Source organism: Chinchilla lanigera, unplaced genomic scaffold (genome assembly GCF_000276665.1).
Source record: "Chinchilla lanigera isolate Chin_1 unplaced genomic scaffold, ChiLan1.0 scaffold00021, whole genome shotgun sequence".
Lineage (NCBI taxonomy): Eukaryota > Metazoa > Chordata > Mammalia > Rodentia > Chinchillidae > Chinchilla > Chinchilla lanigera.
The window spans coordinates 18,406,873-18,422,155 of NW_004955422.1; the positions used below are offsets into that span (position 1 = coordinate 18,406,873).

Below are 15,283 nucleotides of genomic sequence, written 5' to 3' on the forward strand. Positions count from 1 at the left end.
CACTCAATAATCATTTACAGAGCATCTACTGAATGCCAGATCTAAAGCCTAAAGTCTAAAGTGCCACGCCTAAGGCCTAAAGCCTAAAACCTGGCCCTGGCATCCCAATGGACAAGCCAGGCTCCTTGCAACTTTTGGACTGGTGGAAGACAGGCATGGAACTAGACAAACAGATCACAGAGCTTGTCTCTGGGGACAAAGAGGCCAGGATGGGCCAGAGGGCAGAGGCCTTGCCAGCTTTCTCCTACAGACCTGACATGGCTGGGCAGGGCTGTGGATGCAAGCTGCTCCCCGGAGCCCTGGGATTCCTCAAGGCACCTCCAGTACTGCTACAAAAGGGGATGAGCTGCAAGCATCTGAACTCAGTGCCTAATAGGGCTGGAGGCTTCTGCTCAGCTCTGTCTAGCTTCCAAGCCTGGATGCTAGTGGCTATTTGTGACAGCATTTCCCCAGGACCTCTCTTGTTCCCGAGTGCCCCTGCCAGGGTTCTGGGCTCCAGGGGAATAAGGAGACCACCGCTCTATCTGCTATACCTCTTCAACCTCCAACCAGACTCTACCAGGACAGCCAGCTCCCTTTCTCTTACCTGTGGGTCTGCTAGAGCTAGGAGAGCTGCAGGGGGCCCTGCAGTAAGTGCTGGTGTCTCTCAAAGAACTCAGGCTCTTTGGGGGTCAGGCCCTCTCCCTCTGTGCATCCCTGGATGAGCCCTGATCCCGCTCTGAGCTTCAGAGTGAGCCCTGCTTGGGCTCAGGGCCCAGTGTCACAGAGGTAGGACAGGCACTAGGGCTCCGTGTTAGTCAGTGGACAACTTATTCACTTCAGTGCAACATATCTTTATTCCCGTGTTTAGCCCCGATATTGGGCACTGATGTGGGTAGGTGGGGTAAGAAATGGCAAAAATAACAGATTCCTTCCACCCCTGGGCCTCAGTTTCCCCTCTGTCACATGTAGAAGGAATGTTCCCCTTGCTTCCTTCATTGGGATACTTTGAGGCCTGAAGGCAGCAACAAACAGGCTGAGCCTTTTGGCCAGAGGGTGCCCAGCGCTGAGGGCCTCCCAGACGTGGTCTTTGCCTGTGAGGACTTACTGTCTGGGAGAGGACCCGTGTCCTGGCCCCTCACTAGCTGCTGACCAGCAGCAGGTGGAGGCTCTGTGACCAAGTGATGTCCATCCAAGAGCATCTCAGCCACATGTCTTGGCTTCCTCCAGCTCTGTCTTGGAAGTGGGTGACTGATTTGTGGGGTCTTGTGTGAGGCTGGGGGCATTGACACCCTCACTTCTGGGCAGGCTCCTAAGACCTATTCATGTACGTCATAGTGCTGGGGGCTCTCAGCCCAAAGGGCACAGAGCTAACCCCTTCTCCTCAGGTCCACTGGGGTCTTCATGGAGAGCCAGCTTTGGAGTGAGAGGGCCAGGGCCTGGGGCAGCCACAAGGGGCTCCCAGTGAACTGGCGAGGGGCCCCCTCGGGCCACATGACACAGGCTGGAGCAGTCCATAGTCCAGAAGAGCCGCAAAGAGGCCGAGTCAGCACAGGGCCACCATCCTCCAGCACTGTTAGCTAGTGGCGTCCAGCAGGGGATCCGGGGAGGCTGACTGACTCAAGGTCACACGGGGGAAGCTGGCGACAAAGCTCTCCCACCTTCTCCGCACCTGCTGGAAGACCAGGGTGAGGAAGATGAGGACCCAGGGCTGAGCAGTGGGTTTGGGCTGCTGTTCTAGACACAGCCACGAGGTGGAGGTAGACCCCAGGGAGAAGCACCCCTCACCTGCAACCCTTTCTCCTATAGGCAGGGCTAGCAGGCCCATGCCTCTCCCAAGGCAGTCTGGATTTTCCCTTTTCCCCAGAGCAAGAGGGGAACAAAATTACACTGTGGGAAAGACACGCTGGCCGACCTCCTTGCCTCCTGTTCTGTCACCCGTCCAACATACGAAATAGCACATGGAGTGTCTTAAAGCAGCTCTGAGTACACCACACACACACCCATCCCCAACCTAAAATCTTCAGTGATTCCCCAGTGCACATGGGAAAATCCCAAACATCTTTAGGGCCCTCTTAAATATGACCCCTGGATTCCTGTCTCCAGTCTCTCCTCCAGACTGCTGTGCTGTTTTCCTGGTCTGCAGTCTGTGTGTATCCACCCTGGGTCTTTGTGCCCTGCTGCCTCTCCTGGGAGCTCGCCTCTCCTCTGTAACGGTGCCGCCCTTCCTCCAACCCTCAGCATACCTGCTGGTACTGCTTCAGCCACTGCCGGCTGCCTGCTCCTCGCTGGGCTTGGATCAGCTGCTCTGTGTCTCCCAGGCTCGTGGGCAGCCTCTCCTCAGCAGGGGCCTCCAGCCCTTCTGGGCCTCCATCTAGGGCCTGGGACCTGCATTTCTCACGGCCCTGCCGGAGGCTCAGTGTCCGCCGGAGTTGTCCCTCCTGGAGCTTCCCATAGGAGGACCGGGGTCCTCGAAAGGAGCGGCTGCGCAACCCTGTTCCCATAGCTCTGGATGCTTCCTCCGCACTGGTGAGCCGCCTGGATGGTCTGCGGTCTCCACCTGTCAGACAGGTGATCTCCTAGGGGCAAAGGTTGGCCCTGCTGAGGTGGCCATCATAAACCAAAGGGCAGGACATGGGTTGGGCATCTCTGAGTCACCCTCCCCACTGCCACCCACCTTCTGGGGCAAGGAGTTCAGACCAAAGGTCTGGTTCTTAATGTGTCTTCCTTGTCCTTCTCCTCCTCCAGGCAGCCCTCCCTGACTGCCCAGCTCTAGAAGAGCTCCGCTTCCTCTGAACTCTTGTGGCCAGGGTTGTTCACACCACTCATCTTGTTGACCCTGAACACAGGTGGCCCCACAACAACACAGAGACGTGAACCAGGACAGTTCCAACCTAGCAGTCAACATCAGAGAGATCCAGAGTAGATCAGTGCTTCCCAGTGGCCGGACCATGGAGAGGTCTTGTTTAGTTGCTGCGGGCTTTCAGTTTTGCATGAGGATGAGAGCTCCAGAGGTGGTATGCTCAACATTATGAGGAAAATTCCATTCCACTGACCTGTCCACTGAAAAAGGCTAAGGTGGGAAATTTTTGTGTTATGTGTATTTTACTACACTAGCATTTTTTTTTTTTTTTTTAAAGAAATAGTATAGCTCCAGTCTAGGTCCTTCCTTCCTTTCTTCCTTCCTCTCCCCTTTCCCTTCCTTTCTTCTTCTCTTCTCTTCTCTTCTCTTCTCTTCTCTTCTCTTCTCTTCTCTGCTCTCCTCCCCTCCCCTCCCCTCCCCTCACTTCCCCTCCTTTCATCTCTTCTCTTCTCTCTTCTCTTTTTTTTTCCAGGACTGGAGATTGAGCCCAGGGGTGCTATTACACTATGGAGCTACATGCCAAACCCTTTTTATGATTTACTTAGCTACTGGAGAACTGAACCCAGGGCTTTTACACTGAGCTACATTCTCAACCCTTACTTTTAGATACAAGGTCTTGCTAAGACACTAAATGGCTCAGGTCTGGGCTCAAAACTTGTGATCCTCCTGCCTGGATTTTCTTTTCCAGGCCTACTTCTGCTCCTAATACTCCAGCACAGCATAGCCTGGCATACATATAGCAACTCCTCAATAAAAGAGAGTTGGTGGTATTCATCATGATGGCAAACTCTCCTCTCTTGGTCAGCCTCCTTATCTATAAAGTGGGTCATTTTGGTTATGAGCCAAAATTGAACTGGGGGGGTACCCTGTACTCCTAGCATGTAGAAAGCTGAAATAACAAGTTCAAAGCCCCCCTGGGCTACATACTGAGAACCCATCTAAAAAAAAAAAAAAAAAAAAGGAAGAAGGAAGAAACTGAAATCATCAAGGTGGCTGCTCCTCAAAGCAAGACTGCCAGCAGCTCTGTCCCACCAAACAGGGGAAAGAGAAGGGGTCTTCGGCCGGGCCAGTAGATTCCCTAGAACCAGAGGATCTGAAAGCTGAAGGGACCTCGTACATATGAATCATACTCTATTTAGTTTTGAGCATTTTTCTGGTTCTAGAGCTAATTCATTCATAGGTTTCATTTAAACATTATGTTAGTCCTCTGAGGTGGGGATTTAACTGGATTGGATTGGATGGGATTGGATTCATGTGCTAGTGGAAATTGAAACCAGGACCCTTAACACTGAGATATCATGCCCAGTTGTTTTTAAATTTAATTGATTAATTTATTTATTTATTTATTTTGAGACATGGTTTTGTTAAGTTGCCCAAACTGGGTCTGAACTCTCTTGGTCCTCCTGCCTCAGCTTCCTAGCCTAGAGCACTGGGTACTAGGGCTACTGATGTGTGATACCACACATAGGTTAGTTTTTTTTTTGTTTGTTTGTTTTGTTTTTTGATAGACTCTTGCTATGTGGCACAGGCTGCCCTCAGACTCCTAGATTCAATCTTCCTGCATCAGACTCCTGGCTGGCTGGGACTAAAGGCATGTACCACCATGCCCAATTTGTTCCATTTTATAGATTAGGAAAGTGAGGCTCACAGAGGTCAAGCAGCTGGCCAGAGAGTACCTTTGGTAAGTGGCAGTGCTGGGACTCTCACTTTTTTTTTTTGTCTTTTTGAGACAGGGTCTCATTATGCAGTTCAGGCTGGCTTTGAGCTCACTTTGTAGACCAGGCTGGCCTTGAACTCACAACGATCCTCTTGCCTCAGCCTCCTGAGTGCTGGGATTACAGGCGAGCGCCACCACGCCTGGTGAGTTGAGTTGTGTGGTTTTTTTTCTTTTTCTTTTTTTTGGTGCTGGGAATCGAACTCAGGACCTTGTGCCTGCCAGGCAAGTGCTTGTGCCATTGAGCTATATCCCTAGCCCGGGGACTCCCACTTTGAAGCCTGTGTTTCTACCACTCTGTTCTCCTACCCAGTGTTGGTGACAGAGGCAAGACAGGAGCCACAAGCCCTGTGTCCTCCAAGATTGGGCTGCCACACAGGCCACCCTGACAGTCAGGGAGGTGCTGGCTATGACTCCTGGTCCACCCCATCTTTATCCCCTGGGCCTGGCCTTGGCCCTTTCCTCTCTCTCAGTTTCTGGGCTATCCTTGGGAAGAGTCTCTCCCTCTTTCCAGTCTTTTTGATTATTTTATTTTGAGACAGGGTCTCACCAAGTCACTAAGTTGCCAAGGCTGGGCTCTAATTTGTGATCCTCCTGTCTCAGCCTCCCAAGTACTGGGATTACAGGCGTACACTGCCACTCCCATCTTAGCGAAGGGTCTCTCAAGGTCTGCCGGGCTCAGCTCCCACTCCCCAATAAGCCAGGGCCCCTGTAAGAGAATGGATAAAAAGGGGCCTTAATGTTCTGCCTGAACCTGTCCCTAACACAGATCCCAATGTGCACCCAAAGCCTGTATATTCCAACCCTGCCCACCTTCCTGTGTTTAACCTCCAACCCAGTTAGAAGACAGTGCAACTGGCCATCATCCACCCCTCAATGCCGGCATGTCGGCACAGGCCATCTCAAATCCCCTCTCCCAGACCTGCACCAGGAGGAACCTGCTGACTCACACACTTCTGAGACGCGTTGGGCTGAATCACTCTCCTGTGTGTGTCAAGTGCACCGCTGCAGAACACTCTTGCCAAATCCATGATCTTCAAACACTCTCCATCCACCGAGGAAAGCAGAAAATACATATTCCTCTCCTTCCTCCCTGCCACTGCCCGACTTCCCTACCTGGCCAGCAGTCTCACTTTCAACACGCGGCTCTGAGAGTGACACGGGTTGGGGAAGGTGGGCTGTCCCCTCTGCAGGCCTCCGATGCCACACAGCACTAGCACGCACGCGTGCCTTCCCCAGCAGACCAGGCATTCCTTCATGGCACAAGCTACCCTGGTTTCATCTGTGCCCCAGGGCCCGACACAGTATAAATACCTGGTGTTAAATATAGGAGACTATTAGGTGTGCACTCTTGTGTGACAAATTACTTGCAGGGTGAGGAGTGCAGGCCAAGGGACCAGGACGCCCTGCCTTTTCCTCCTTCTCCTCTGGTTTTAACCACTGTTTTCTGAGCATTTTTACTGGTTCTGGAGCTAATCCCTCCATTAATATCATTTAAACCTCACAATAGCTTGAATGAGATTTGTGGCTTAAAACAAACTTAGTGAGTTAGGAAAACACACACTTATTATTTCAGTTTCTGTGGGCCCAGAATTGGACATGGCTTAGTGAGACTCTGGCTGAGGGTCCATCCAGGTCCTACTGTAGGCAGATGGGCTTCTAAACTCAACCTTGCCCTGAGCAGCAGAATTTCTCTACCCGCAGCTTGCTGGACAGAGGGCTGCTGTTTCTTGCTGGCTGTTGGCTATTGCTCCTCCGACCCCTCCAAAGAGCAGTTTAGCACCGGGGCAGCTGTCTTCAGTCAGAATGAGTGAAAAAGAGGGCCAGACAGGGGAGACAAGGCAGAAGCCAGAATCTGCGGGGACTTAATGTCAGAAGTGACAGCCCATTACGTCTGCTGTATTCTGTTCCTTAGGAGCCCCTCATCAGGTGCAGCCTTGCCTCACAGAGACCTAGGATTCCAAACCCACCATGCTGTCTGAGTTTGAAGCCTTGTCCTGGCACATGCTGGCCCTGTGCCTCGGGGAGCGGCCTAGCCTCATGCGCCTAAACTTTCTCAGCTATCAAATGGGGATTATACCTTATTTCACCAGATCTAAGGTGGCATCGATGGACTGCAACATCATTTGGCACCTCATTAAGAAGGAATACCAGGTACCCATTCATCAGGACATGGAACCCCACTGCAGAGGGGTTAAAATGCATGGAGAAGAGAAGTGCAAGACTGATGAAACACACTAGTATCCATTTCCTAGTGATGATGCCATTTAAAGCTGTGATGAGGCTTAGATATCTGATCTGGCTGCAAATTGGGGCACGCTACCTAGATGTTCCTCTCGGTAAACCAGAGAGATTGATCTACTTCTACCCATTATGGGCCAGATTTATTTGGTGAAGGCTTGGGGTGAGGCAGGGTAAAGTCAGTGTCTGTGGAAATGGAGGGGTTCTCATGTACATAGGGAGTGTGATTTATGAGAGATGCCAAGTGCCGAGGGTGCACAGAAGAGAACGGCTTGGGAATGGGGAGAATCCAGGCAGGCTTCTGGGAGGAGGTGGTATTGGCACTTTGGCTCCAGGGCATAGAGGATGGGTACAAATACAGATGGAGGTGAGAGTTGAGCACAGAGGGTTGCCCTGGGAAAGTCAGATGGAAGCCCGAACTCTAGGGCCTTGAGAATCTGAGCTGTCCCAGGAGGCAGCAGGATGGAGTACACCCTCCACTTTGGGAGCCTTACCTCTGTGATTGCATTTCACCCCTGCATCACTTGGGAGCTTATCCCACGGTTCAGATGAAATAACAGAAGCACTTTCAGGCAGGCCTGGAATCCAGCTCCCGTGAGTCCAGCCAGCACTGGGAGTCTTCAGAGACCTAGGTTCCACCCTCCGTGGGTGGAGGTCTGGGTCTTCCTGTGTCCTCTATGATGATTGGCCAGAACGGCAGGCTTAACCATAGGCCACTAGATTTTCTCCTTGAAAATATGACAGAAGACTGTGCAGATATTTAAATGAAAACCATTGGTATATATTCAACTGGTAATGGGACTCTACTCTCTGCCTGATCAGCTGTTATAATCCAGAGCATTTTGGACCCGAGTTCTTTTAGTTCAGAACAGTGGTACCAAACATGTCCACTTTTTTGGTTTTCATATCTGCACAGGAAGCTGGAATACAAGGCTGTCAGGTCCAGGGCCAGAGCCTGGCCACCTAATCACCTGGAGAAATCAAAGTAGGTGATAAATACTAACACTACTGCTGCAAAAACTATTATGAGAGCACCCAGGTGCTGAGCACTTGCTATACACTGGGCACTGAGCTAAGGGCTTCTGGTATGTGGTTGTATTTAATTTCAGCAGTGCTCTGAGGGATTAGGGTAGGATTATTCTGAGTGTAGAGAAAGCAATTGAGCTCTGTAGGAGAGTCCCAGAGGCAGTAACACAGGTGCTCTTGAACTCCTTCAATTAAGCAGAACCCAGTGACTGCCGAAGGTGGGTCTGTCCTTTTATCTGAGACTTTTCCTCATTTGTGAAATGGAGGTCTGTCTTGGTTACTTTTCTCTCGTTGCTGAGACAAAATACCCAACGCCCAAAATGAAGGAAGGAAAGGTTTATTTAGCTTACAGTTTGTGGAGGTTTCAGTCCATACTTGGCTGGCTCCGAGGCAGAAGACAGCAAAGCAACAAGAGCAAAGGGGGGAATGGCAGCCGAACAGCAAAGCAGCCAGAGCAAAAGGGAGGAATAGCCCCAAGCAGCTTCTTTTCCCTGCCTTACATTGTAAACAGGCTACCCCCACCTAAGGGGCATGTAGCTCTGGCACAATTTCCATGCCCTCCTCTTCCACAGGCTTAGGATGTATACAAAGTAAACACCCTGGCTTCCTGCTGAGTCACTTAGCCAAACCTCCAGACTCCCCAAGTTGACACAATGTATCAACCATAACAAGGTCTAACCCGGCTCCCTTAAACTTACCTTGTTAAAAAGCACCAAGTGCAGCCATATATGGTGGTGCATGCCTGTAATCCCAGCACTCTTCGAGGATGAGACAGGAGGATCTCAAGTTCTAGCCCAGCCTGAGGAATTGAGCATCTTGGCAAGACCTTGTCTCAAAATAAAAAGACGAGATATAGCTGAGGGCAAAAGCCCTGGGTTCAGCTCCTGACAGTGCAAAATAAGCAAACAATAAAACCATGCACCAATTGCCAGATCTTAATGCAAGCCTAGTACATAGCCAGACATGGGCAGGGCCTGATTGTGTTGTCTGTACACAAAGACCCAGGTGCTTTTTATCTTGTGGAACATCTTGGAAACATGATTGTTCAAGGCCTTTCTGCTTTTGAGGATTGTGTTCTTAGGATAAAAATGTCAAAACAAAGCCCTTTCTTTGTTCCAGAGCTGTATTCTGCACTTTCTTGCTTTCTCTTTTCCCAGATGGCCAGTGGAGCAGACAAAGCACTGCCTGGTGGTCCCTGACTTGGCCCCTATCTCTGTGACAAGCAGAGAAGTCACTTCTCTTTTGAGCCGCAGTGTTCACACCTGTCCAATGAGCACAGCATCCCTGCCGGATCCCGGGGGTGCTGGGGAAGCAGAGGTGCTACAGCTGAGGGGTAGGGGTTCACCTCTGCCTCTATTCAGCCCGAGGGCAGCAGGCTGGATGAAACTGGCACCCTGGTGAAAGGCTGGGGTCACAGAGAGCCTCTTCCCTGGGGACTTGGGATGGGGCATGTGGGCACTGAAGCAGGAGCCGCAGAGAAGAGGAGCTGCTTGCTAGCTGTGCAGAAACTGGGCTGGGGGAAAGGGAAAGTGCCTGCTTTGGTGCACCTCAATAAACTTGGGGGTGTTCTGGGGAAGCTAACCCACCCCTTTGCCTTTCTCTTTGTTTCTTGGTAACTTTACGTCCAGAGGTGTGGAAATGGAGGAAGGAAGGTCTTGGAACTGGCAGAGACTCTGCAGCCTAAGAGCACAGGGGAAAAGAGGTCTTAATTGTAGACCAAGGCCCACTGTGGCCAGTAGGAGGTCTGAACATCCTGTGGAAATTTACAATGGCTCCATGGGTCCAATGCAACCGTCCAGACTGACCAGAGTAGAAGGAGGCCAGGAACACAGGGAATGTCCCTAGGAGGAGGAGGCAAGGGTTAAAGGAGCCTGGTAGGGGAAGGCCCTGGGGAAGGCATTGGGATTTAGGGCCCCAACCTGAAAACCACACCTGGGCCAGGGAACCAGGCTGTCTTACACAGCTGTACAATTTCCACATAGCACAAATGCTTCTGGCTGATGGGGTGTGGCTACCTTCATTGTCACAAAGGCATAGCATGGCTTAGTGGTGGTTGTAGATGGGAGCCATCCCAAGAACGCCAGTGGAGTGGCCTGTCCCTCTCACAGGCCTGGGGGAGGGAAACATATCAAAAAAAAGCAGAAGAGCTACTCCTGCCCCATCACACACACCAAGGGTCCATGTGGCTTAGAATAGAAGACACAGCTTCAGCCCCTGAGGAGTGTCCCGTCCTTCCCGCCAGCAGTCACAGGTCACCCTGCCTTCTCACCAGCAGCCAGGCCCTCTGAGGCTGGAGCTGCCAGAACTTGCTTATTCCTTTTCTGCCATCCAGGATGGAAGAGGTGTAACACCTGAGCTGTTTTGTGAGCTGGTAAGAGTGAGGCTCTCTGGGGGTTCCTGGGCTCAGGGCCCTGTCTGCTGTTTGACTTCCAGTCTCCTTGTTCCTGGTTGCTCCTGGGCCTCCGCACTGCTTCCTGAACGTGCTAGGTGAGCTCCATCACAGGGCTGCAGTGGCGTGACCCTCTCTCATTCCACCGTGTCACACTACCTTTGTTTGCTTAGGCTCTTCCCTTTGCATGGGATTGTTTATCAATATAGTCACCTGTCTCTCTCTCTGTGCAGGCAGAGGCACTGCTTCCTTCAGAAAGCCCTTCAAGCTCGCTCTTATGGGGTCAGGGGCCCCTCCTTGGATTCTCTGGGCTTCTGGTCATTATCTTCAGCGAAGCACCACACCACTTTGAAAGTAAGCGCTTAGAGGTCTCTGTCTTCCCACTGCTCCTAGGAGTAGCTTGGGACAGGGAAGTCAGCTCATTGTTCATACCCACTCTGGTGAGTTCTGTCTAAAGGCTGTGTGGGGGCGGGATCTCATTTTTCTCCTCCTTGGCCCAGGGATGTTGTCAAAGTCCCGTCTGACAGTTTGTACCTCAACATTCATGGCCCTTGACCTGCCCTAGCCTGTTCCAGGTTGTTACATCTTTAACTTTCCCTCCCCCTTAAACATGGTGGATGCCCTCTGGACTCCTGCCTTTCTCGCTGGACTCTTGGCCTCTGGGACAGTCCCATTTACACTAGGCATTTTCACTGCTAAGTGTGGGTAGATGACTCCCATGGTTTTATTTGCCAACTATTTATTAAGCACTTACTATGTGCTAAATCAGTTTTTTGTTCGTTTTGTTTGAGACAGGGTCTTGTAATAGTCCAAGCTGGCCTCAAACTCAAGATCCTCCTGCCTCAGCTTCCTAAGTGTTAACTGGGATTACAAATGTGCACCACTTTGCCTGGTTTAAACTCAACTTCTGCCCAGTTGTGGTGGCATACACCTGCAATCCTTGCACTCAAGAGGCTGAGGCAGGGGGATCGTTGTGGCAGGAGGCCAGCCTGAACTATATAGCAAGACCTTGTCTCAAAAAAAAAAAAAAAAAAAAAAAAAATTCAACTCTTGATGTTCAAATGTGAGGAGAAACTGGGGAACAGAAAACAAACAAAAAAACCCCAAGAACTTTCCAGAAAGTGGACTGACACTAAGAAGCAACAGATGGAGCTACACTCCAGACTTCCAGGACATCTCTTCCCTCCTGACAGAGTCCTGCTGCTTCTATGCTGTGTGCCAGGGCCAAACTCCTGGGCAGCCCTGCACAGGCTGGCTCAGCCCTTCTGCCTGGCTTCACAGTCTGTCTCAATATCCTAAGAACTCAGTTTCCCAAGCTTCCCAGATTTCTAGAATCAGTTGGGGGCTGATTTTAAAAAGACAAGAGAAAAATTACTGAAAAGATTCCCAGCTCCATCCCAGATTTCCTGAATCAGAATCTACAGGGGTAGGGGATGGGTCCAAGAATCTGTCTGGTTTTGGTTTTAAAGAGCCAGGGAGATTCTTACCATGGGGGAAGTCAGGATAATACTTTTCTATACCTCTCAGTGGGTCTCAACACTGACCTATTACCCATTTGGAAATCCCCTAAAACTAGCAATGCAATGAAGGGGGTCTCACTTCCCAGAGATGAATTTCATTGGCCTTGGTGACTCCACTGGTGCTTCTAGGACCTCTGGGTAGTAATATGCATAAGAGCCATGGGGTGCAGCTCAGCAATCTGTGTTTCCCATAGGCAACCGGTACCAAAGAGATTCTGTCACTGATAGTACAAAGAGAAATGCTTCTCCTCCACTTTCTTTAATTTCTTTTTTGAGACAGGGTCTTGCTATATAGCCCTTGGCTCCAAATTCTCCTGCCTCTGCCTCCTGAGTGCTTCTGGATTACAGATTTGCACCATCATGCCTAGCTGAGAAATGCTTTTCCCAACAATGTTTGACTCCTCACCCAGGTTCATGGCTAAGCAGATCTTTTGTGCCTGGAGTGAAATACTTTCCTAATTGCGTCCTTTTCAGAAACTCATTCTGGGGGTAGAGGAGAGGGTGGGTGGCAAGGTGTCTTGTTTCCCAATCTAATTGTGCTAGACAATATAGATGCTGGAACTAGCTGATAAGAATCCACACAACAGTCCATTTTCTAGTTCTACTCAATTAATTTGTTCAGATTTAAGTCAGTTGCTGGTGATGCAGGAGTTGTCTGAACATGGGTGGAGCGACTTGCCCTCTGATCTAGACACAAGAGTTCCCAGGGAACAACCAAAACTAAGCCACCCGATCACTCAAAGCCCCTATTGACTGGCCAGTCCTAATGCAGGGCCAAACCTTTTTTTTTTTTGGTTTTTCTCCGGTACCGGGAACCGAACTCACGACCTTGCAATTGCCAGGCAGGTGCTTTGCCGCTGAGCTAAATCCCCAGCCCCTAGGGCCAAACCTGAAGGACACATGGATCCATGTCTTACACATATAGCCATTGAGATAAGATACAGACAGGAAGTGATAAGATCACAAGGTAGGCACGGGCTAGAAGGGTAATAGAAACTATAAGTAAATTACACTCAGTGTCCATTATGTCACACCTGTTTTATGTGAAAATCCAGCCCAGACAGAGAGGGGACTTGCCCGTAGCTTCAACTCTTTTCCTGAAAAAAAAAAAAAAAAAAAAAAAGAGGAACTGGACATGGTGATTCACACCTGTAATGCCAGTAGTTATAGATTTAGGAGACTGTATCTATACATAAATAAATAGTAGTCTGGGCATGTAGCTCAGTGTGAAGGCCCTGGGTTCAATCCTCAGTACTACCACAGCTGCTGCCCAGAGGAAAAAAAAAAAAGTGGACTTGGGCACCAATGGAATGTGGGCTCTAACATATCTTGCCCACCACCCTCCCCAGCATCCCACCACTGGGCACACAGTAGGTACTCAAGAAGTGTGTACTGATCAAATGAATGCATGTATCTGGAAAATCGAAGTTGAAACCCTTGTCCTACTACTATTTGCTGTGTTGGAGCTATCCAGGGTTGGGGTTCTGGGGGACAGGTGGATGGAAGGACAAAGAAATTGGCTTGACAAAGTCTTTACATAATAAAGTCCAAGAAGAGGAGGGAGTCGTAATACAGTATCTCTTCCTGATCAAAAAGCAATTTCTAGTTATTAACACGATGTTCTCTCCTGATCCTCTTGTCTGCAGCCCGTTATTTTTTCTCCTTATCCTGATCACCATCTGACATATGGTATATTCTATCTGTTGTCAGCCTCTCTTACTGGAAGGCAGAAAATTTTGGTTTGTGTTGGTCATTTCTCTATTCCCTGGTTGGCTCAGAGCCCAATTTAGAAAGCTTTTCTACTGTACATCAACCAAGACTTCTAAACTCCTTAGGCCCTGAGCGGCTTGCTTTGCACAGTAGGAAACATAAGCTCAGAGAGGTGAAGTGACATGTCCAAGGTCACACAGAGGCGGACTCCTGACCACCATCACCACCCACGTGGCTGCTAAAAGACGCAATTACGTAAGATCGGTTGGCACCAGGGCCTTCTTCCTTCAGCCATTTAAAAACGCGTTTCCTGCTACCTCTTCTCCACTCGCTAACATGAATTTGCGTTTAGCTGGGACTCCAGGGGCCCAAAGCTTCTGTTGTGCTTGCGGTTTGGGGAGACACGTGCTACCCGAGTGAATGAATCGCACGTCCCCACCCCCGCTGACAGCCAATCACGACGTGTCGAAGCCGGGCCACTTCCGCCTATTGCGGGCTGGGGCGGGGCCCCGAGGCACACGTGAGACTTTCGAGACGCCCGGAGTAGGCGGTGGTGCGACAGGGGCGGGATCTCTTAGCCTCGCCGCCAATCCAGAGGCCCGCCCGGGACGAGAGGGGCGGGGCTGACGTGGGGCGCCAAGGCTTAAACATGATGGGTAGGCGAGCGTAGGGAGGAGTCCTAAGAGGTGGAGTGGTGAGTGACGGAGAATCCTGTCCAATACTAGGAGGGGTTGGGCTGCCTGGGCCAATAAGAAGTCTATAAGGCGGGGCCAGGACTGCAACAAGTTCGGTTGCGCAGAGACCGCAGCTGTTCCCTGTCAGTGGAGGCAGCAACCGTACAGGCAGCGGCGACGACTTACCGCGGCGGAGAGGAGGTGAGTGTCCGTGGTGCTCTGCATCTTCCTCTTCCAGAGGCAGGTCGGAGCAGGTGGGCGTGCGCCGGCGCCTCCGCCGGGGACGCTTATGTAAGGGTCGCGCGCGGAAAGGCGGAGCGGGCTCTGCGAGGGGCGGCTTTAGGAGTCGGCGGCGGGCGGCGTGCTACGCGACGCGACACGACACGACGTGCGGCGTCCCTCCCCCTCCCGCGGGGACTCGGCCGATGCGGACCCGCCCCCTCCCTGTCTCCTCCTGGACCCCGCCGCGTGGCGCCCGGGGCGCCCCAACCTGCATCCTTTCTGCGCCCCAGGAATCCGCTGGCGGGCCGTAGTCCTGCTCTCTGGCCCATTTTGCAGATGGACAAACTGATGCACAGAGCACTAAAATGCATCACTGTAGGTGCCCAAGCGTTCGCACGCACATCTGTCAAAATCGGCAGCCCAAGTTGCTCCCGTTATAGCGGATATATGAAAGCCGTGGCGTGTATGGCTAGCGTTTTCCCTGGTCGGATTGCTTGCTCTCTGCCTTGTGTAGTGGAATCGAGAGTTCTACTTTGGTTCAGATGTAAAAGAAAGTTTAAGGCGCCCAGATGCAATGATTTATATACTCAAGGCCCCTCAGGAGGTAAAGCTGGGTTCAGCCCGTTATTTCTACAACTTTTAGTAGTTGCTGAATTGAGTTCGGGAAGTGCCCTCCTGGGCAAGAACGCAGAAGTCCTGGCCTTGACGACTTGCTTTGCAGGTTCTGCCCAGTGTGACTTTCCCTGCTTTGCCTGTGGAGAGCTCTTTCCTCATCTCACAAATGATGGAGTTAAGCCAAGTCCCTTTGCCCCTAGCAGCTTTGAAATTCTTCACAATCTGTTTGCCCCTTTATTTTGTGAGAGTGGTAGCTCGAGGCTCATTAATCCGTTCTGCAGCTGAGAAAACTGAGGCTTTGAGAAATGACAACATTTGCTGGGTCACTAG

At 51.0% G+C, this 15,283-nt stretch overlaps 2 protein-coding genes across 3 annotated transcripts in view; one reads left to right on the forward strand and one right to left on the reverse strand.

The window, feature by feature from the left end:
- Positions 1-822: 822 nt before the first annotated feature.
- On the reverse strand, positions 823-8,623 carry LOC102027539 (chromosome unknown open reading frame, human C11orf86). The gene is made up of 3 exons (XM_013513822.1): positions 8,522-8,623; positions 2,226-2,558; positions 823-1,654 (listed from the first exon to the last, which is right to left on the reverse strand). Exons 1-3 carry the CDS (start codon positions 8,561-8,563, stop codon positions 1,556-1,558), a joined length of 474 nt encoding a protein of 157 aa, XP_013369276.1. The 5' UTR covers positions 8,564-8,623; the 3' UTR covers positions 823-1,555.
- Positions 8,624-14,227: 5,604 nt separating this feature from the next.
- Positions 14,228-15,283, forward strand: part of Pc (pyruvate carboxylase) — a 115,492-nt gene continuing 114,436 nt past the window's right edge. Inside the window, exon 1 of one of the 2 annotated variants that reach the window (XM_005384365.1) lies at positions 14,228-14,317. The gene's annotated coding sequence lies outside the window, so the exon portion shown is untranslated. The remainder of the gene's footprint in view (positions 14,318-15,283) is intronic. The other variant, XM_005384367.2, reaches the window with a different exon arrangement.